Genomic DNA, 21,804 nt, shown 5'->3' with positions numbered 1-21,804 from the left:
TCTGCCATGGCAGAGGAGAATCCTGAGGTGACATAGCCGAAGAGATCAAATTACAGTGGTGATTAGGAGCAGTTGAGGAAGTTGAGGAGTCGAATTAGACATGCTTAAGTCTCTAAATACATACAAGATGCATTTCTCTGTTTTACTTCTGTCCTGTACAAGAGTTGAAGTCCACTTTAACCTCCTTGCCGGTCTAAAAAATCCGGCAAGGAGGCAGCGTCGCACATTTTTTTAATTTTTTTTTTTTTTTAATTTTTTTTTTTTTTTAAATCATGTAGCGAGCCTTCGGCGATCAGAGTATGCAGGGAATCCCGTTGAGAACGGGATTTCCTGCAGGGCTTCCCCGGTCGCCATGGCGACGGGGCGGGATGACGTCACCGACGTCATGGACGTCGGGACGTCATAGGGAATCCCGATCCGCCCCTCAACGCTGCCTGGCACTGATTGGCCAGGCAGCGCAGGGCTCTGGGGCGGGGGGGGAGCGACTCGGCGCGGCGGATTGCGGCGGATCGGCGGCGAGCGGCGGCGATCGGAAGTTACAAGCAGCTAGCAAAGTGCTAGCTGCTTGTAACAAAAAAAAATTATGCAAATCGGCCCAGCGGGGCCTGAGATATCCTCCTGCGCAGGTTACCCCGAGCTGAGCTCGGGATAACCGGCAAGGAGGTTAAGTAACTGATATGTGAGTATCCCATACCTAGGAAGGTGTTCAGTTTACAAAGTTTTTCTCTACTTCAAGTTTTCTTTGAGAGTTAATCATTACAGAGTTAATAGCATTGATATTGTATATTATATATCTGTGGGCTATATTTTGAGTGCGTAAACTATTAATTGTTTTTTTTTTACAGTCATCAAACTACTTGCATTGAATGATAAGGTCTGAGGTTCAAAATTGACTGACGCAAGTGCTTAGATTGATTCAGATAATCTTGTTAGTGTGTTACAGGTTCATTAGGCATTTATTGAGTGTTTGGTTAACAGAAATGCCTGTTAAGAGACGATTTTGAATGCCAGTGTGAACAAGGCTGAAGGGTGTTTAAGCATTTATAGAGTACTTTTTTGGCTTGTATGTGACTTTTCTGGTTTACTGTAAGTACCAGATTGGCTTTTTAAAATGTTTGATAAACACTTACAGAACGCAATTCAAATGAATTGACAACATCAATAAAAGGCTGTCTGTTCTCAGTAATATTTTGCAAATCTAAAATTAAAATGCTGTTGAATACAAGGCCTTAGCATGTCTGATGCTTAACACCCCCATAGGCTTTGTAAGCTTATGTAAAATTTGCTTTCCCTAGAAAATCACTCTGCAGTGATATGTTTGTAAGGATACTTCAGTAAAACCTATGCACCCTTCGCTTTTCGTGTACTAAAATGTCCATCTACAGTTCTACACCACTTATACTGATGTTTAAGCCCCTCTCCAGGCCAACATTTAACTAAATGAATGTCTTCTGTCCCTTCCACTAGACTAGCAATGTAAGAGTACAATTTTAAAAACCTTGTAAATATTTTATTTTAATGTAACATTACCTCTACTGTGACGTCTGATGTCCATATTATGGGCAGGCTCTCCATAGCAGACTCTATAGAGCCTGTATTCCAAACCACCCCCCTCATTGGTTGCACCAGTGACCACATGAAAGTGGGGTTAGATGGTGGCTTAGTAATTCCCCCTTTCCACTTCTTGAATGAGTACAATGGTGAGTAGCAGCTTGGTTGGATCCAGTAAGAGATCGATTACTATCCCAGCAAGAACTGATCAAGTAGTTATAATTGATGCAGCCAACTTGTGCACACAATCTCATTTGGAAGACCCAGTCAAGATTTGTTTCAATGACTAATGTTGCGCCATTTGGTGCGATTGAATGAGCCATCAAAGTGACTGAATTAGCCAGAAAAAGCATTTCATTGATGGCCATGAACAGACATTATCCCACCCTGCTGGACCCTTTATGTAGTATTAGCATTGCCATCTCTTTTGAACTGCTGTCATCTTCTTCAGCCACTACTATTATACTACAGAGATAACATAGCTCTTACATTGTAAAATGCTTTCACACTACATATGCATTTTTAGTTGCTGATTCACCATTTCACTTTAAATAGGTCTTAAGTTATATGATCCCAGTCCTAGCAAAGTTACTTATTTTTATTTTCAATAACTTTATTTATAATAATTCCCATCTGTTCATCCTTAATTTCAACCTCAAGTTTGAGCTCCTGCATTTTCTAGTTGGTCATCTGTATAAGCTAACAGTTAGCACTGTACAATGTATTTTAATTGTTCAGATCTTTTTTTTTTTTGGGGGGGGGGGGGGGGGGTGAAACTTTATTATATTTATTTTGCCTTTAGATGTGATACAAGCATATCATTAAATTTCTGTTTAACTAACATGGACATCTCTCATAATTTTTTTTTCAGAACATTATAACTATGCATCTTCCAATTTAAGTGCCAGCCTATCATTGGGCATGATGAATTCTTCATTATCAACTCCATGCCATGGTCTTCAGTCACCAAATCCTGTCATTTCCATTATTCCATCAGCAAGCCATTCATCGGGATATGGAGGAAATCTTGAGAATGAAACCTCAGGATACTACTTACCTCCAAACATAAGACCTACAGGAGCACCATTAGAGAGCCCTAGAATTGAGATCACCTCATGTCTGGGGATGCATAGTAGCAATAATCAGTTTTTTCATGAAGGAGATGTGGAAGAATCAATCCCTAATGCTAAGCGAGCACATACTGCAACGCTGACCTTGCCAAATGTTGACAACTATCGAGATCCGTCTTGTTTAAGTCCGGCAAGCAGTTTGTCTTCCAGAAGCTGTAATTCTGAAGCTTCCTCTTTTGAATCAAATTACTCTTATCCATATACTTCCCCTCAAACCTCTCCATGGCAGTCACCATGTGTATCTCCCAAAACCACTGATGCAGAAGAAGACTATCAGAGAAACATTGTACCTTGTAATTTGCTGAACTCTCCCAGGAGGACTCTTTCAGATGAAAATTGGCTTGCAGCCCCAAGCTCACGTCCAACATCTCCATGCAACAAAAGAAAGTACAGCATTAATGACACGCAAACACCTTACTCACCTCATCACTCTCCAACTCCATCTCCACATAATTCCCCCAGAGTTAGCGTCAACGATGAGACCTGGCTGGGAAACACTCACCAGTATACAAGTTCTGCTATAGTGGCGGCAATTAATGCCCTTACCACTGACCCAATAGACATGAATGATGACATTCCATCAAAAGCCAGAAAAACAGACTATACTATACCTCTAAAAACAGAGCCCCTTTGTGATGAACATGGCACACTGTCACCAGCTGCTGACTTGTCACCAGAAGACTTTCCTGGATATCATCCTATCAGGAAAGGCAGTTTCTGCAATCCATACCTGTCAGTTCCACAGCATCCTTACCAGTGGCCCAAACCAAAGAACATTTCCCCTACGTCCTACATGAGGTAAGATGACATAATATCATTGGTAGTTTGACACACATATTTGTGTAGTGTTTCATATGCTAACAAAGATGTTAACATGATCTAATGTTATGGTAAATATGCAGTGGAAGTAGGCAAGTAGAACAGGTAGAAAGAGTGCCCGAAATATTACACTTGGCTCATATTTTTGAACTTTTATAGTGTGACACAAACCATACGTTTTCCAGGTCTAAAATTGCATTTTCAACAAATCCTCAACGGGTTTATATTATGTGGATACCTAGATATTTAGGTTCAAGGTTCTGCTTGCAGGATCTATATGGCCATACTGCCACCAAACCACTGAAAGCCTATTTCAATAATATATACATGCCTGACCATATTTTTAATGTACTTGTGCAATTATTTTCTACCTCTTAATTACAAAAAACAAAGCATACTTGCTATTCCTGTTTATTCTGGGTAGTGATTTACAACTTAATTGTACAGTGATGATACATATTCAGATAGGTTGATTAGGAACTGGCAAGTACTTCAGATCCAACCCTCACTTGGTGTTGCATAGTAGAGACTACCATATGGTGTAATTAACGTTCTGTTAAAATAAAGGAGTAATTTGTGTATAATTAGGAGAATTCACTTGTAATTACCTGCGAAGAGCACTTGAGACTGTAGTTGAAAAGCTTTGTTAGGGAGGCAGATGTCAATCATTTTGATTCTCTTTGGTTTCTCTTACATATTAATAAATATTGTGCAGCAATTATAGACAACATTTAGATTAGATAATGAGGCAAAATTAAACATACTGTGTAGATCACAGTGTAGGTTTGTTTAATGTGGTGGCCTCTAGACAACAGACAGTGTATAAATGTTGATCACAACCGTGGTAGGTCAGCCTTAAAGTAATACTTAAAGCGGAATATAACCCTGCATTTCAACTTTGCTCTAAAACATTATTTACAGCATATTATATGCAAAAAGCATTTTTTTTACTAGACCAGCTTTGGAAGGGTTAAACAAAGAGGTTTAAAGTTCCGTGGAGAGATCTGCAGAAGTTCAGATTGTTACATTCTATTTAGTTATATGTATCTATTGAGAAATGTTACACACTCTTTGGCTGTCCTCCAACTCCTTCTCAGTCAGAGAGATGAGTCACATTCAACACTTAGATACATTTATGTAAACAAAATGTATCTATGTCAGCTTCGGATGCGTCTGCAGAAATCTCCAGGAACTTTAAAGCACGGTGTAACCCTTCCAATGCTGGTCTAGTAAAAAAAAAATGCTGGTTGCATATAATATACTGTAAATAATGTTTTAGAGCAAAGTTGAAATGCAGGGTTATATTCCGCTTTAACGTGAGTATCAAAATCATCATGGAGTATCTGAACTGCTGGAAACATAATTAGATAGTTTATGAGGAAAAAGTCCTCTTCTACCATTCTTTGCATGCAAAGGCTGTGACATTACCAGAAGCAAATAATTTCATGCACCTAGCTGAGTGAATATAGGAGGTTTTTGTGTGAACTGTGAGTACTGAGCAGGTATCCAAAATCTGGACTTGCTTTGGCATTGGCTTTTAAGCTAAACAATGAGGAGATAAACATAAAAGGGTTGTTCTGGGACAAGTGGAGAAGAAGCATTCTACTAATGCTTTTTTTTGCATATAGTTAGTTGTGGTTCTCAGTTTTTTTTTTACTTAAAGTATTTTAGTTGAGTTATTGTAAGATGTCAATTTGCTAAAAGGAAAAAACTAAATTTGAGAGTTCTTAAAGGAAATAACAGGCAGTATATAGAAATTGAGTCCTACTTACCTGGAGCTTCCTCCAGCCCCTGCTCCCCTGCAGCTCCGGTGTCCTGAGGTCTCCTCCGTTGGACATGTTGACTTTGCCAAGTCAGCATTTTCAATATGGCCGCGAGCGCCCCTCGCAAATGCGCTCACGTGGTCTGGAGTGTTCTGCACAGGCGCAGAACTACTGTGCCTGCGCAGTACACTCTGAACCACGTCAGCGCGACTGTGAGCAGGGTTTGCACAGGCGCAGTAGATGCCGACCTATTTAGGTCAGCATCACCAACGGAGGGGACCCCAGGACACCAGAGCTGTGTGAGGGACATATCGGCTGCCAAGGGCTGGATTAAACCCCGGGTAAGTAGATCTAATTTTCTATATATTGCCTAATGCTTTCTTTAAAGAGGAATAAAAGTGAAAAATATGTATGACAGAGTCTGTAATGTGTCTGTGCCAGGCTCTGTGTCTGCGCTGCCAGGATCAACATGTGGCAGGGTTAATAATAAACTACTTGCCTGTAAATCATTAGATATCAGAAACTTCAACTCCCCCCCCCCCCTACTCCTGGCTGGCTTAATTGTTCCGAAGTTCTTTTGGCCACCCCACTTGCTTTGCCGCAACTTGCTCCAGCTTGACCGCCACCAATTAGGCCGCGGCTCCCCATCTGGGGGTGTACCGCAGCAACACAGGCAGGGGGCTATGGAACACTTAAGAAAAAAATGCCATGGCAGTTTTTTTTGAGGGGGTGGAGCTTCACAAGTGTAATGATTTATAGGCAAGCGGGTAAATTATTAACGCTACCATCTTCTGATCTTGGCAGCTTGTTTTATTTATTTTTTTTAACGCTTGGTACTCTTTAAGTCTGTATGGAGATGTACACAGCTATAGGCAAGCACAACTGCATAACAGATTCTTCAATTTGAAAATTAATACTTATAGTTACACTAATCAATATATGGTAATTGGGGGGATTTAATACTACTATATGAAAAATTCATTAAACATCATCTTATAAATGTTCAGTAAAATAACAGAGCAAACTGAAGCAAAATCTCTGACATGTTGCCTTTAAGCCATAAAAAGCAATCCTTCTTAAGAAGTCCATCTTCCTCGGTTACAGATGTTAAAGGCTGCCTATTTAGACATTGTTGAAAGTCACCATTTAATCAAGGCTGGAGCTGCAGATCGTGAAGCCTATGATGAATGAGTAACATATGAAACAGATAAAGATTGCATTCTTGAGTAAGAAATAAGGCATACACATTCCATGTCTCCAAAAAATGTATCAAATGTTAGACAGGTTATTATCCTGTTTTGCTAGAACCACTGAAGAAGCCCCCATTACAAATGAAGCTTTGTTGGCTTCAAAAGCCACCTTATTCCCCTTGAGTATATTGTCTGCGTATTTCCTATTAAATCACATTACACCATAAATCTCCATCAAGATCACAAAGAGGCAGGAGCACCGGCTCAAATGTGTTCCACTGCAGAGCTGAACTGCTATGGCTTGCAGGCTCCCCAGGCAGTGAGGGGGTTAAACCTTGCGATTTTTCATGGCGGTGAAACGGAAATTTGTTGTATGGCTGTATGTTTGTGGTGCTCAGGCAGTATCTCTCGCAGCGTTACATGCTTTTTCAGAAGCCGAAAGTGTCAAATATTTACATTGCTCTAATTGATCATACTACATTCCACATCTGGGCCTCGGTGACTCATGCAAACAGGAATCTTAAGACCTAGCATGTGGGTATATATGAGAAAAGTTATATTTCATATTCTCATCAAGGATTACTCATGTATACACATCCTATTGACCCTACATATAACACTGATGTTAACTTTTAAGGTTAGTTAAAGTGACAGTGAAGCGAAAAAATAAATAAAAACGTATGATCTAAGGAATTGTATGTGTAGTACAGATAATAGAACATTAGTAGCAAAGAAAAGAGTCATATAGCTTTTTTTATGACATTGCATCATTCTGTCATATTTGCAGTTACAAACCTCACACTGTATTTTAAACTATGAAACAAAGCAGAGCCAATGATCCTTTGAACACCCCTGCAGTAAAACCTTATCCGAAGCTGCCTTAATGCGCAGAAAATGCTGCAGGAGATGATCTCGGGGTGGCCCACACCCGGGTGGAGAAAGCAGAGTCAAAAAGAAAACAATGTCCCCCGTGCGTAGAGAGGAAGCAACCGCGCAATGGAACAGGCTGTGATCAATGATGATAAACACCGTACCTTAACCTCCTTGGCGGTAACCCCGTGTGTGACACGGGGTAAGCCGCCGGAGGGTGCCGCTCAGGCCCTGCTGGGCCGATTTACTTCATTTTTTTTTTGCTGGACGCAGCTAGCACTTTGCTAGCTGCGCCAGCACCCCGATCGCCGCCGCCGCGCGCCCGATCGCCGCTATCCGGTGCGGCGCGCGGCCCCCCCCCCCCAGACCCCGAGCGCTGCCTGGCCAATCAGTGCCAGGCAGCGCCGAGGGGTGGATCGGGTCTCCCAATGACGTCCCGACGTCGCTGACGTCGGTGATGTCATTCTGCCCCATCGCCATGGCGACGGGGGAAGCCCTCCAGGAAATCCCGTTCTTTGAACGGGATTTCCTGATCGCCTATCGCCGAAGGCGATCGGCGGGGCTGGGGGGATGCCGCTGAGCAGCGGCTATCATGTAGCGAGCCCTCGGCTCGCTACATGATTTAAAAAAAAAATAATTTAAAAAAAACTGCTGCGCTGCCCCCTGGCGGTATTTTTCATACCGCCAAGGGGGTTAAAGTGGACCTGAACTCTTGCACAGGACAGAAGGAAAGCATAGATAAATCCACCCTGTATGCATTTAGAGAGCCTAGTCTGTCTAATTCCCCCTCATATGTGTCTAATCGCAAGTTGTAATTTAATCTCCCCCCTGTCACCTGACTGCAATGATAGATAAGCTCATTTGAAAGCACAGGATGTTTATGTTAACTATATGTCTACTTCCATGAAAGCAGGAAGTAAACAAACTACAGATTTATTGCAGGATTTGTTTCAACTGTAGCAAAGAAAGGATTTCTTGAAAGGTTATCATGCTGTTACTTATCTTTTTGAGCTGAGATGGAAGTTCTCAGTTCAGGTCCGCTTTAAAGGAGGATTCTGGATTATATCATGCTGTATGAAGCAAGAGGAGGGCTCCAGATCTAATGCATGGTGATACCGCCTTAGCTTCCAGCTAGTCTACACTGGAGTCTTAGACCTAGGTGACATTTTAGGATTAGAGTTTATTTCATATCCTTCTTGTCAAATATTTATAAAAGTTAAGAATCTGCATAGCTGTTGCGCAACATGCACATTGGACTTCCTAGCGCTGAATACATTTCACAAGAACTTCTATAAGCTCTTGGTTGTCTCTGAAAAGTTACACTTAATTTAGAGTAATAGCTTTTTCAATGGTTCTTCATACATAATTAAAGCAAGGTGAGAATTTTGGAGCTGTAATGTCCCCTGAAAGGTTCATGTCGCAGTAATAGTACATTTTAATAGACCTTTACTGGAACCATCCTGTTGGTGTTAGCGGTGTCTGTTTTCTACAGTTGAGAGGTTGGCAATGATCTTAGCCTTTTGATATCTCTCCAGGAGCCACCAATGAAAACGTTTTTATGTGTGGCTTAGCAGCCCAAACCCATTCAGCTACAACTCTTCAGTGTTAGGTGTAACTAAATAATTATTCTTTTACATCCACCTGCTACTAAAATTAACATTTTAGAGCCCTTATTAATTTTACTTCTTTCCTAAGTTTACACCTAGATCAGCCTTTCTCAACCTTTTTGCCTTGGAGGAACCCTGTAAATAACTTTTGGATCTCAAGGAACCCCTGCAAACAAGTTTTTGGTCTCGAGGAACCCCTGCATTTATTTTTCAGGAGGCATAGGTTAGGCTGCTAATTTCACTATCTCCTATTACACTGCCACTCATTATACTGTCTCCTGAGCCCCCAATTTAGTGCTTCTTGTTACAGTACCACCTATTATAGTGTGCTCTATTATACTTCCCCCACAATGGGGTAAAATGCCAAGGAACCCCTGCAGAGTCCTCAAGGAACCCTGGGGTTCCAGGGAACCCTGGTTGAGAAAGCCTGACCTAGATGATATTTTTACACCTTACCAATAACATGCCTTTTGAAACTACAAGCAAGCAAGAAAATACCCAGAATAATTTTGATGGTACCGTTACACCTACTTTTTGGTACTTTTTCAGTTGCAGAGTGCTGCAAAGTTATTTAAAACAGAAGATTAAACAGTATCTCCTAGGAGAAAACTTAGGATAAAAAGTTAAGTGAATAAGAATCAGAATCAGAATCAATTTATTTTCGCCAAGTAAGTTTGCACCTACAAGGAATTTGTCTTGGCAGTTGCTTAACAAACACAAACAAAAACAATACAAGGACAGACAGTGTGAATATTACAAGTTAAGGACATTATAAGTATAGTGGCAGTAAGCAATGTGAGAATTGTTCATGTTTAGTTCTGTGCTGATTACTTTCAGTCCTAGCAGCTCTAACGTGGTTCAGCATTAAGTATGGCTACCGCTTGAGGAAAAAAACTGTTCCTGTGTCTAGAGGTTTTGGTAGCGATTGACCGGAATCTTACTCCTGAAGGCATGCGCTGGAAGATGGAGTGAGCTGGGTGAGAGGGGTCAGAGGCAATTTTGGATGCTCTCTTTCTGCACCTGCTAGTGTAAAGATCCTGCAGAGAAGGTAAGCTACAGCCAATTATCCTTTCCGCTGATCGGATGATGCACTGCAGCCTCCCCTTTTCTAATGCTGAGCAGGAGCTGAACCATACAGTCATGGATGATGTTATGGTGGATTCGATGATTGCAATGTAGAACTGCACCATTAGATTTTGAGGTAGGCCAAACCTTTTCAGCTGCCGCAGATGGTACATTCTCTGTTGTGCTTTCTTGACAATAGTGGCGGTGTTGTTGTCCCATTTTAAGTCGTTTAAGATCGTGGACCCAAGAAACTTGAATGACTCTACTTGGGTTATTGTGGATGGCCCCGGATGGATTACTGGGGTATATTATGTACACATGTCTTCAGGAGAGAGGTGTAGGTTTAAGGAGGAAGTCACATGTAGGATAGAGGTTGCATGGGTTGAAAGTTTGAGAAGATATGAGTGCAGATAAATATTTTTGCTTGGCAATTCTGCTGATTAGCCTTGTAGTTAAGGGGGAATATTTACACATAGGCCGGGGTTCCTCCACTTACATTCAGTAAATCAGTTTCCTAGAACTGCAAAACACAGTTATTTAGCATGAGTTATAGCAAACGGATGTTTACTGCTTATCTCTAATAATTTTGCTTTGGATTCTGTAGTATTTTTAGTCTTGACTAAATCACTAAATCTGCATAAATACAATAAGCTTTCTGTGACACCAAAGCAAATCTTTGCGATCATTTTGGGCAACAGTCAGCTGAATGTACAAGTGTATCCTGATGTTTGACCTTGGCAATTGGCTGAATTTGAACACACCCTCTACTTAAAGTATTTGTAAAATGCCTGGGGGGCTGTTTAAGATGGGGCCAGCTTGCCTGTATGGGGATTGTTTGTGAACTGTCAGCTGCAATGATCGTGAAATATTGGGTCCAAGATATTATTTCAAGCCATAGAACTGTAGCATGTGTACAAGGCGTTAGTGTACCTGTAATTAGAATATTGTGTCCAAATCTTCTATGGGCCCAGGTACAGAGCCTGAAACTAGAGACCATAAACGATATGCTTATAAATATGTATTGAATACGAGGCGGAGGGAGTATCATAGACTGTAGCTGTCACGGATAACTCCACGGTCTGTAAATGCTTTTTGGATGTTTACACATGACATGATCTGAAGCAGCTGCGGTCCTCACACACATATGATCTCCACTGGCTTGGTAATGACCACTGCGCTGTGTGTGAACATCTGGACTTGTGTTTTATAGGAGGACAAAGCTGATATCCTAGAGTAAATGTCTTGTGTGCCAAATAAGAACTTAATAAAGAAAAAAGCTGACAAGCCAATCTGTGCAAAGAGGAAAAGGTTACATTTACTTTTTATTCCCAGATTCTTTTATCTTTTTCATCAATTAAAAAAATGACTTTGGCCTACAAAATGGCTTCTAATTAATTCACATGTTTTATGTGGGAGGTACAGTTAATGTATGTACTTCTGGAGAATTGTTTCAAGCTCTGTCACAGCACTAAGCACATATATTATTTAATGTGTCCTTCTTTCATTTTTAGAAGAATGTCTTTTCTGAGGTGCTATTGTGTGACAGGAACTGGGTTTGGTCTCTGGGGGATTTGTGGCTGTAGCCTTTTCTGGCTTGCTCTTTTTCATTATCTTTCACCTAACACTAAAGGGTCTTTTGTTGTCACCTATTATCTCCCCATACACAAATCAGGGTAAGCAGACCTCCAGCCCCGAAGAACAAATGAACTCCAATAACGCAAAGTATAGGCCATCGATTTGTTACAAAAAATTAAAATTAAAAAGCAGTGCATTCTCTCAGAACGTCACCGTCTTCCAACAAGCAGGCCTCTGTGGCACTTGTGCTGCGTTTCCACCCTTTGGCATGCTTGTCACTTGGACCCTGATTCAGTACACTTTTCTCCTCAGGTTTCTCACACAAGATATTTTCCCTCTTACCAACAAAATTCCTTTTCAGCAACCCAAAGGTGAAAACATTTAGGGACAACTTGTTTTGAATACTTTCTTTACTTGGGGCTGAAAGTGTGTTTTGTTGATAAGGTGTGAAAACATCTCCTATGAGAAAACTCCTGGGTAGAGTTGAAGATGGACAGGGATTGTTCATTGATTGATTCCAATTGGAGCTCTTTCCCATTAATTGTGACAGTATTAACAGTGCCGTAGGATGCAAACACTGTACTTTGTCATAAAGTGTGAACAGTTTCTAATGTTAGGTACACACCATACAATTTTCTGGCAGATTTACCTGCCAGATTGATCATTTCCAACATGTCCGATCTGAATTTTTATTGATATTTTGATTTTCCGATTGTTTTTCCAACCGATTTTCCATAGAAGTAAATGGAAAGCTATCAGAAAAACTATTGGAAAATCAAAAAAATCGATCGTAATTCAGATCAGACATGTTGGAAATAATCGATCTGGCATTTAAATCCGCCAGAAAATTGTATGGTGTGTACCTAGCATAAAGGGCAGTCTTCTCAAATCCAGGGTCTACTTTATATATTCAGATTGGGGGGGGGGGGGGTCTGGTTAGACTACATTAGTTTTTTTTTCACTCAAATTTTGTGTAAATGGTATGTTTTAGAACTATTCCTCCAAAATCATTGTTGGCAGGTTCGCAAGATTTTCATCAAACTTCTGGTCAGATCCCAAGAACCTCGGGAATTGGTTTCGCGAAACTGACATTATAATTCTGACACTAACTAGTGGAAGACGTAGACCCAAATGAGTGCAGGTGTGGTTGTGTCATAAAAATGATGGGTTTAATATAAGCAGCATCAATTGGCAGCTTGCTGGCATCATCGCACAGTATACTGTAGAGTAAAAATTGTCATTTTACATTATTTTCTGTCATTGACTATCAATTTCGCTAAGCAATGTGCTATGTGTGTTACATAAGTAATGTTACTTCTCTGACAATTATCTGATCACCATTGTCAAAAACAGGCCCCTCAGATTAATTGGCTCATGACCCCGTGATCACTGTAGGCCCCGTTTTTCGTACTAGTGTTCTCTAGTCCTTAAGGGGCCAGGCACTGCTGGTAGTGAAGTGGTTAAAAAAAACATTGTATTGATAAGGTGTGAAAATATCACCCAGGAGAAAACGTATTAGAAAAGTGAATGAATAAGGGCCCATTTTGTATTGTTACGAAATTACATTTCTGTTCTGCACTGAATTCAACACACTTTGATATTAAAAAAATGTGAAAATGAAGAATATTGCAAAAACTGAGGCAAAGGGAAAAGCATCTTTTCATTCATCACTACTAATCATATATTTGTTTATTCATGCTACATAAAAAGCCTTTCTGAATGTCTCGGAAAATATCAGTTTACAGAGGATTTTGCTGGGGAGATTACAGAGAAACATTGTGGTCTACTTTCATGTGCTATGTTATACATTTCAGTATACAAAATGGCAGCCTCCAGTATCATTAGGTCTCGGGTGTGCAATAATACAGAGAAAAGGCAGCAGTGACTACTGACAGAAGTTTTGCAGGGCTGAAAAGATATCATTCTTACATGAGTATGGGAGTCTGAAAATGTACTGCATACTGATTAACGTGGATGCCAAACCTTCACAGAGAAGTGTTAGAAAGAAAAAGGCAGGAAAGTCATTACAAAAGTCACATAAACATATAGTCATGCTTCTTAGTATTGGTGCTGCTGAAGGTCAGGAAATCACCACTTACACTGAGCAAGTCTCTTATGAGTAGTGGCTTATGGTTTGCAAGGCCCCCCTGGTGAATCAGGCTGCACACACCACTTATCCTTCCTCATGAAATGACATAAAGGGAGAAACCACATTATTGTAATGACTTATAACCCCTGCCTATCCATAGGTTAAATACAATTCAGCAACCTATAAATAATTGTTATAGGGTCTGTGTGTGTCAAGAAAAGCTAACAATTACTGTTATTATAAAAGCAGAAAGTTGAAGTATGTTCTGCTATTTGCATTTATTATTTACCTACAATTGCCTAGGTATTCACATATTAGCAGTTACTTTATGTAGTAATAAGGTGATATATTAAGCGGAAGATTTGAGGTTAGTGAACAACCAAATAGAGCAGAATGGTCAACAGTGTAGACAACATTGTAATTTCCAAATGTCCACATAAAAAGCAAACATTTAAAGCAATTTCCTATTCAAGTGAGAAATCAGTAGGAGGTGTGGCTACGTTTTCTGGGTTTAGAATTCACACAAGTTAGACTAAATTCAAGTTGTACCCCAGTTCTCCCCTATGTACTCTTGATAGTGATAGCTGTGAGTCAGAGATATCATGCTCAGAGGGGAGGTGGGGAGGATGAGCAGGAGATGTCCCACCATCATCTGCAGCACTAACTACAATAGCCATCTGTCTAATGGAGATGGGGTGGGATGCATGAGCAGGAGAAGTCCTGCCAAAAGCTGCAGCAGAAATTGTATTAGAGGTCAGTCAAGTATTACGCTCAAATGGGGGCAAGAGGCGCCCTGGATTGTACAAAAGCTTCTAAAAACAGTTTAAAATGAAAAGGATAACGTGGTATCTTACCTCAATGACAAAATCTTTGTTATATACAAAAGAGTTTTATTTAGCACAGGTAACGCGTTTCGTAGGTCTAAGCCCGCTTCCTCAGGCCAATAACAGTGACAAATGATATATACCAGTCAGCGTAGGGAGCCTGAAATATTCAAATAATCCATTGTTGTCAATTGTTGAGCCACACCTCCAGATCCACTGGAATGCAATGATGTGTCAGCTTGTTAATTTTAGAGAGCGGATCTGGAGGTGTGGCTAGCTTACAAAGACAACAATGGATAATTTGCAGATTTCAGCAGTGATGCACTGGGAGACATCTCAGAGCTCACGCCTACCTAAATTATTGCAAATATTTTCTGTTTTAAGAAAGCAAACTTTTTTGTTTTCCATTGCATTTTAGTAAGAGGGCTTTTTGGTCCATTGTAGCCCCTTACACACTCCTAGGAGTTCTGGTTCACCATGAGCTTGCTGGGTACACTGTCTTATTGAGAGGGGAGGTGGGAAGGATGAGCAGGAGAGGTCCTGACAAGAGCTACAGCAGGAACTTCAATAGCAGTCAGCCAAGTATTGCACTGTCTAATGGAGAGGGGAGGGGAGGAGGATTAGCAGGAGATGTTTCACTATCTTCAGCAGCCAGAACTACATTAGCGGTCAATCAAGTATTATACTGTCTAATGGAGGTTGGAGGAATGAGCAGGAGAGGCCCAATATCAGCAGCAGCGGGAACTACATTAGTGGTCAGCCAAGTATTATACTGTCTTGTGGAGAGGAGAGATGGGCAAAATAAGCAGGAGATGCCCTGTAATGAGCTGCAGCAGGAACTAAAATAGCAGTGAGCCAGGTATTGTACTGTCCAATGGGGTGGGAGGGGGGGGGGGGGATGTGCAGGAGATGTCCTATCATAAGATATGAGAATTACAGTGGTCATTCGAACTACTATACTTTCTCTTGGAGAGGGGTTATGGAGTACATGAACTGACATGTGACATATTAAATAAATTTGTATGTAAAATCCCAAGTCTGCATAGAAGTAGGCTGTGTTCCTACTTTCTAACTGTAATAATCCAAAGCGGTAATTGACACTTGCTATAGCCATGGCAGTGAACACTTCTGAGTGCAGAAAATAGATAAAAAGAGGTCAAAGCCTGAAGATTTGGGCTGTATAACATTAAAATAAGACATTGCTCGCTACGCAATAAAGAGGTTAAATTTGAGTATTTCTTATTTAAATACAAAATAACACTGTGGGATTCCATGAAAGTTCTGTTTTGGAGTAGGATTATAGATACAAATCTCATCGGTTCATTTTCAGTTAACGATTGCTTGAAGTCTAATTAAAGAGACACTGAAGCGAAAAAAAAATATGATATAATGAATTGGTTGTGTACTATGAATAATTACTAGAAGATTAGCAGCAAAGAAAATATTCTCATATTTTTATTTTCAGGTATATAGTGTTTTTTCTAATATTGCATCATTCTATAATATGTGCAGATTACACAACACTCAGCATTCAAAATGATTCTTTCAGAGCAGTCTGTGAACTAATGACCTCTCCTCTGGCAGATAAAAAGTAAATAGTTCAATAACAGTTGAGATAATAAAAGTCAGAAAACAGCCCTCTCCACGACTTTGAAAGTCGTAGAGATTAATGGCTTTTTTGCCTAGAGATAACAACTAGAGTTTCTTAACTCTTCCTTTACTGGAAACAATTAGACTGATGTATCTGATCTTAATGTTTTATTTCTTAGCTGTACTACACATCCAAATCATAATATCATAATTTTTTTTTCGCTTCAGTGTCTCTTTAAATAGTGATTTTGAAGTAATCATTTGACTCTGAACAATATTTAGTAAAATAATCCCTGTAAAAGACTAACATGAAAAAACCAACTGTGTAACAATACACATATATCGGCACTGAGCTACACTATGAATCCATATGATACTTGTTTCTCTCTCACTCACAAGAGAATGCTAATTAAGTGCTATGTGATGATAAAACAAGCACTACTTATCTGAGTGTTTACATGGGAACAATCCTGCACTATAGGTTGAAAGGCAGAAAGAGTACTCCTGATGGTTATACAGCTACAGCATTCATGTGCTGTAACTTAAACTAACACTAATATTAGAATTATAGGCTTACTCAAGAGGAGGTAGAAGATAATAAAAGGGGCTGTCCCTCTAAAGTTGTATTCACAGCTCAGCATTACTCAGATCTGGAGATTAGATCTGGTTTGACAGACAGCATGCTTCAGTCCGTTTGCATTTTTTGTTTTCTAAGAAAATGTTAACAGTGATGAGTTTCAGTGAAATGCATTTAATACGGATTCTGATTGCATGGTTTTCCACTGCTGTAGCCACAATCTGTTTCCTGCTCGTATGCCGAATACTTCCATGTGACCTCTTGTGACTGTTGTACAGAGCCAGTGAAAGGCAATACCATAACATAAATGTAGATTATTTTGTTAATCGCACATTTTAACTAAACTTCCTTCCACAGCAAGAGTCCATCAACATAAATGTTTGTGGTTTTTATTTTCTTAATAAAAGAGAATTGTCACCAGGGTCAGAGACTACGTAATGGAGTGATTTTTTTTCCATTTTGTTTGAAATAAGGCTGTGACCTTACTTCCTCCTGCTGTTATATAGTGCACTGTGATTAACTGTGTGCTGTTGTTATCTGGTGAGGAACACACGTTCTCTGTCAGTCATAATCCCTAAAACTTAAAGCCCAACTCCAGGCAAAAATGTTTTCTAAGTGGTTTTTAGGTCCTTATTTCTAAATAAGGACATTGTTTGTCTAGAAAGTTAACATAACCTTTTTTAGAATCCCCAGTTTTATTTTCTGTTTAAAACCTGTAAAAGTAGGTTAAATGTCTATTTGACTTAGCAATATGACACAGTCTTTCACACAGTCTTTAAGTGTACCAGAGTTGAAATATATGAATGGTTAACCCTTTTTTATCCATCACCTGTACTCAGAAGGTGTTTATTAGGGAAAGAGGTTTATGGCTGTAATTCCTTATTAGTGAGGGTTACGCTAGAGTATGAGTCCCACTGGAGAGAAATGTAAGACACGCACAGCGACGCTAACACCTACATACTAATGCCCAATCCAGCTGACCATGGAAAGGCTGCCCCGGGGGGTGGGGGGGGGGGTCATTTAGGTAGGAAAGGAGGGGGTCAGAGGACAACGGGAGGAGGGCTGGGCATCAGGACAGCTTCCCATACATGCCTGCTCACCCCGTTTTTCCCTGTGTGTTTAGCCCTGGTATCCTTTAACAAAAAAATAAATAAGGAAGCCTCGTTTTAGGTTCCCTTTAATGTGTCTAAAATACCCATAGTGTATGGCTGCCTTTACTCACCCGCTTTCTATGCCTCCCACCATGTACTACACTCTGCTGATTCTCTCCATCCAACCATCACTTCTATCCCTTACCCCCTCCATCCACCTGTCTTCCAGTCCTCAGTGTCTAGCTGCTCTAAGCTTTCCTGCTCTGTAACTGCACTGCCCAACGGGCACATATTTGCTAGTTTCACTTAAAATCCTCTTCTTAGAAGACCACATGGACATTATGCACCATTTGTTGCATCTTCCTATAGTTTTTTGAGTATTTTTACTCTAAACTTGGTCATTGGGAGAGGATCACCATGGACTGCTGATTCCAGAAGAACACAGTGAATATTTTTATTTACTGTAAAGATGCCTATTAATGTTAAAATCTCCCGAATGATCACCATATCGGGTGCCATTAGTGGTGCAGTTCAATGATGAATGTTCATTCTATCAATCTTTCCGATAATCCACATTTTGGAAGGATTCTTTTAGTCTGATCAGATTTCTTAGGGCCCTTTCACACCAGGCATGGCCCTGCCACATGTATCCTGTGGGATTTCCAAGGTAAGATGAAAGTCCATAGACTTCATTTTACCTTTCACATCTAGCACTGCGTCAGTGTGCCCTGCAATGTAACACTGCTGGAACATTTAACTGCATGATTTCCTGTCGAGTTCATTAGTTCTAGCACCACTGATTTGTGCTAAAAATACAACTTCCCACTGCCATGTTATGTGACGCATGCACAATATCTGCTTCGTGCAAGCGTTAGCTAGTGAGAAAAGGCCCTTATAATTTTTCCCTCCATTGATGGGCCTGAATGATGGTTTCCGATTGACCACAACAATCAGATCAGCTGGTCGATCGTCTGGGAAATTGGATTATTAATGGGCACCTATGTTTATGAACTGTATTTGAGTAAACACACTCAAGCATTGGCTCAGTTTATTTAGTGATAGTGAAGAGTGTAAGCAGCTCATGATGTCATGTGTGAGTAGGCAGGAGAAGCATGAAATAGTGGAAGGAAACACAAGAAAGAGGAATTCTGCAAATTAACTCTTTTCACTTCAGCTGATATCTCCAGTTGACATTAGATCATTCTCCTCCTGGCTGGGAAGCTGTTTCTACATTATCACTGCATCCTATTGAACTGAAAGTGGTGCTGATTACACTTACATTATTCAGGAAAATAAAGATATAAAATGTACTAGTTGACAGTCAGACTCTCCTGTGTATCGTATTTACCCATCGCCTGGTTGCTTTTATATTAATATTTTCACTCTGAGGATGAGTAAAAGCAGTGGAGTTGTGGAAAGGGAAGGGATGCACGCAGAATTTCCATCGAGTTAAGCAGCCTAATAGCCGATGTAACATCAGTGGCTGGGCGGCTCATCATCTTTATGAAGTGGAAAGAGGTTTTGGCTGCTTCATGGCCTTTTAAATTACTTATGTCGTGGCATTAGACCTATTGATGAAATTTTAAATGTAAGATAGTGAAGGATGGCCTGCTCATCATGGTCTCTAAAGTAATAGTGCCAGATTCCTGTGGTGTGGGATAATACACTTTGTGTTAATATTTAATCTCTGTTAAATAGCTGTTCTTTTCCATTGCAGCCCCTCTCTGCCGGCCCTTGATTGGCATCTGCCATCCCAGTCAGGACCTTATGAACTGCGCATTGACGTGCAGCCCAAATCTCATCACAGAGCTCATTATGAGACGGAAGGAAGCCGAGGGGCGGTGAAGGCATCTACGGGAGGACATCCCATTGTGCAGGTATGCATGTGACAGGAAACCCTGCTTATTCTGGCACTCAATCAAAACACTCTGTTTGATGATGGGTGATGATGGCAGAGGGAAATGGTGTATGGACTTTCCCAGAGATATCAGATATGCATTCCCTGGGATGTAAAACTCGTCATAGAGCAATATTGTTTCCCTTTGTATCATCACCTAAAAATCATGCTAAAAATCAAAGAAAAAAAATGAGTGGTGTTCTATTGTAAAAATCCAGAAAAAGGGTTCTGGGGCTTAGAAAGCTTGCCTTGTTTAGCTCACAAATGATGTCTGTCCCTCTAGGTATTTAATATTATAAAAGCTTAATTTAAATATTGACCATCACCTGCTCATGTTTGGACACACACAACACTGCCTATTTTTCTCTCTAGACATCCTATTCTAAATCTGTGTACACCAAGTAGCATTATATTGGCCAACATTATGACATTTGCTGTAATCTGATCAGACTGCTTATAAACATCGTTTTCTTAAAAATAATACCAATCAAAAATCCCAGTGTAACCTATTTTTCATTTAAGGCTTAGGTGGTTGTACCTAAAACAAAATCTAAACCTTACATGATAAAATGCATAGCAGGGCAAGTGCTGGATAGATCAGCTCTTCCCTGTATTGATCACCATGTCCTGCTATATATTATGCTGGGAATACACGGCTCGATTCTGAGCCATTTAGATGGCTCAATAGATGATTTCCCACACGTCCAATCTCCCGCCCGATCGTTTCGCCGCTTGATTCTGCATTGAGGACAATGGAAAAAGATAAGAAAAATGAGCGGAAGATAAGAGAATCGCCTGCAGAATCGAGCGGGGAATCGATCGAGTGGGAGAATCGAGCAGCAATATCAAGCCGTGTATGCCCAGCATAAGACAAGACACAGAACATATATGTTGTGCTTTTCTCCTGGCGGAATCCTGGCGCCAGAGCTACAGCCAGTAGGGCACATTCTATAGGTAGTAGCAGTGTGAGGGAGTCTTGCCCAAGGTCTCCTCACTGAATAGATGGTTGCTTACTGAACAGAAGGTGCTGAGATTTTAACCCTGGTCTCCTGTATCTGAGGAAGAGGCCATAACCAGTACACTATCCAGGTTGTATTATGGGTGTACAGCCTTCTTTTCTCTCAGGTGTGTGTGTCCCATTTAACCACGTTGTTGCACTGTAGTTTTGGTGGGTCCCAACCCCCATACACTGATGACAGGTGGAGTGTGCACATGTTACGTTGTCTGTGTTTTCTCCAGACGGCCAGGATTGGGAGAATTTCCATTTTTTACTACAGTCTGATATTTACCAAACTTTTGTGCAATTTCCTTAGTGCTCATTGGATCTTTTAAGGGAACATAGGTTTCCTGTACTGTCATAAAAAGAAACCTTAATGTACTTTTCCTAGTCTGCAAGCTGCTTTAAAAAAAATATAGCACTTTCCCTTGATTAATTCTTTGAAAATCTTAGACTATATGAAAGTAGATGTAGCAAACAAAATGAAAAATCTTCGAACCTTACAATAACATGAAATTGTTGGAAATTAGCTAAAAACCTACTAGTAAAGTATATTCTGTAACGACCAGCTATTCCTTAGCCCCCAATTAGTCTGTACTACATAGGCAGCCTTTACACTATCCTTCATTCTCTTTTGTAGCATGAAGCAGTTTATAGTACAGAGTTACAGTCTATAGCTGTGATAGACTAAATACAATGTAACGTGAGCACCTTGAGGTCTCATTATTCTATAGTTATGTCTGTTCTCCTAGGCCTATTTCTTTCTCACCCCTTTAGTAAAAACAAGTTAGATAAATGTGTGACATGTCGCACACCCTAGGTAATAAATCCTTTTTTCTGCGTGGGCTGGAAACACAAAATGCATCTTGCATATTCTTTGAGGTTTGAATACGTGAGGAACAGGAAATGTTCTGAGACCAAATCTGTTAAAATATATGTATCAACATAAATTTCTGTCCAATTCAAACTGAGCCGTATTACGGGGGAAATACATATAGTCTGTATGGAAATAATATATTGTTTAGCTACAGAGTGATCTACCACAACGTTTATACAAGCAGGAATAAATGATAGCACTATTTACATATGCGTTAGGTCAAAAGAGGAGAAGTAGATGCAAACGATGTGTTTGATTAGCGAGCAGCATGCAGACAGCTGAGCCAACTGAA

At 40.3% G+C, this 21,804-nt stretch overlaps 1 protein-coding gene across 4 annotated transcripts in view; it reads left to right on the top strand.

Moving 5' to 3' along the window:
- The window catches only part of NFATC1 (nuclear factor of activated T cells 1), a 282,233-nt gene that overhangs the window by 32,017 nt on the left and 228,412 nt on the right, over positions 1–21,804 (top strand). For all 4 annotated transcript variants that reach the window (XM_068237039.1, XM_068237037.1, XM_068237040.1 and 1 more), the window contains exons 2-3: positions 2,423–3,479; positions 19,459–19,618. In XM_068237039.1, coding sequence (XP_068093140.1) covers positions 2,423–3,479; positions 19,459–19,618 — 1,217 coding nt within the window. The remainder of the gene's footprint in view (positions 1–2,422; positions 3,480–19,458; positions 19,619–21,804) is intronic.

Source organism: Hyperolius riggenbachi, chromosome 5 (assembly GCF_040937935.1).
Source record: "Hyperolius riggenbachi isolate aHypRig1 chromosome 5, aHypRig1.pri, whole genome shotgun sequence".
Lineage (NCBI taxonomy): Eukaryota > Metazoa > Chordata > Amphibia > Anura > Hyperoliidae > Hyperolius > Hyperolius riggenbachi.
Note: the sequence above shows the minus strand (reverse complement) of the source record. Positions and strands in the feature narration are given on the sequence as shown.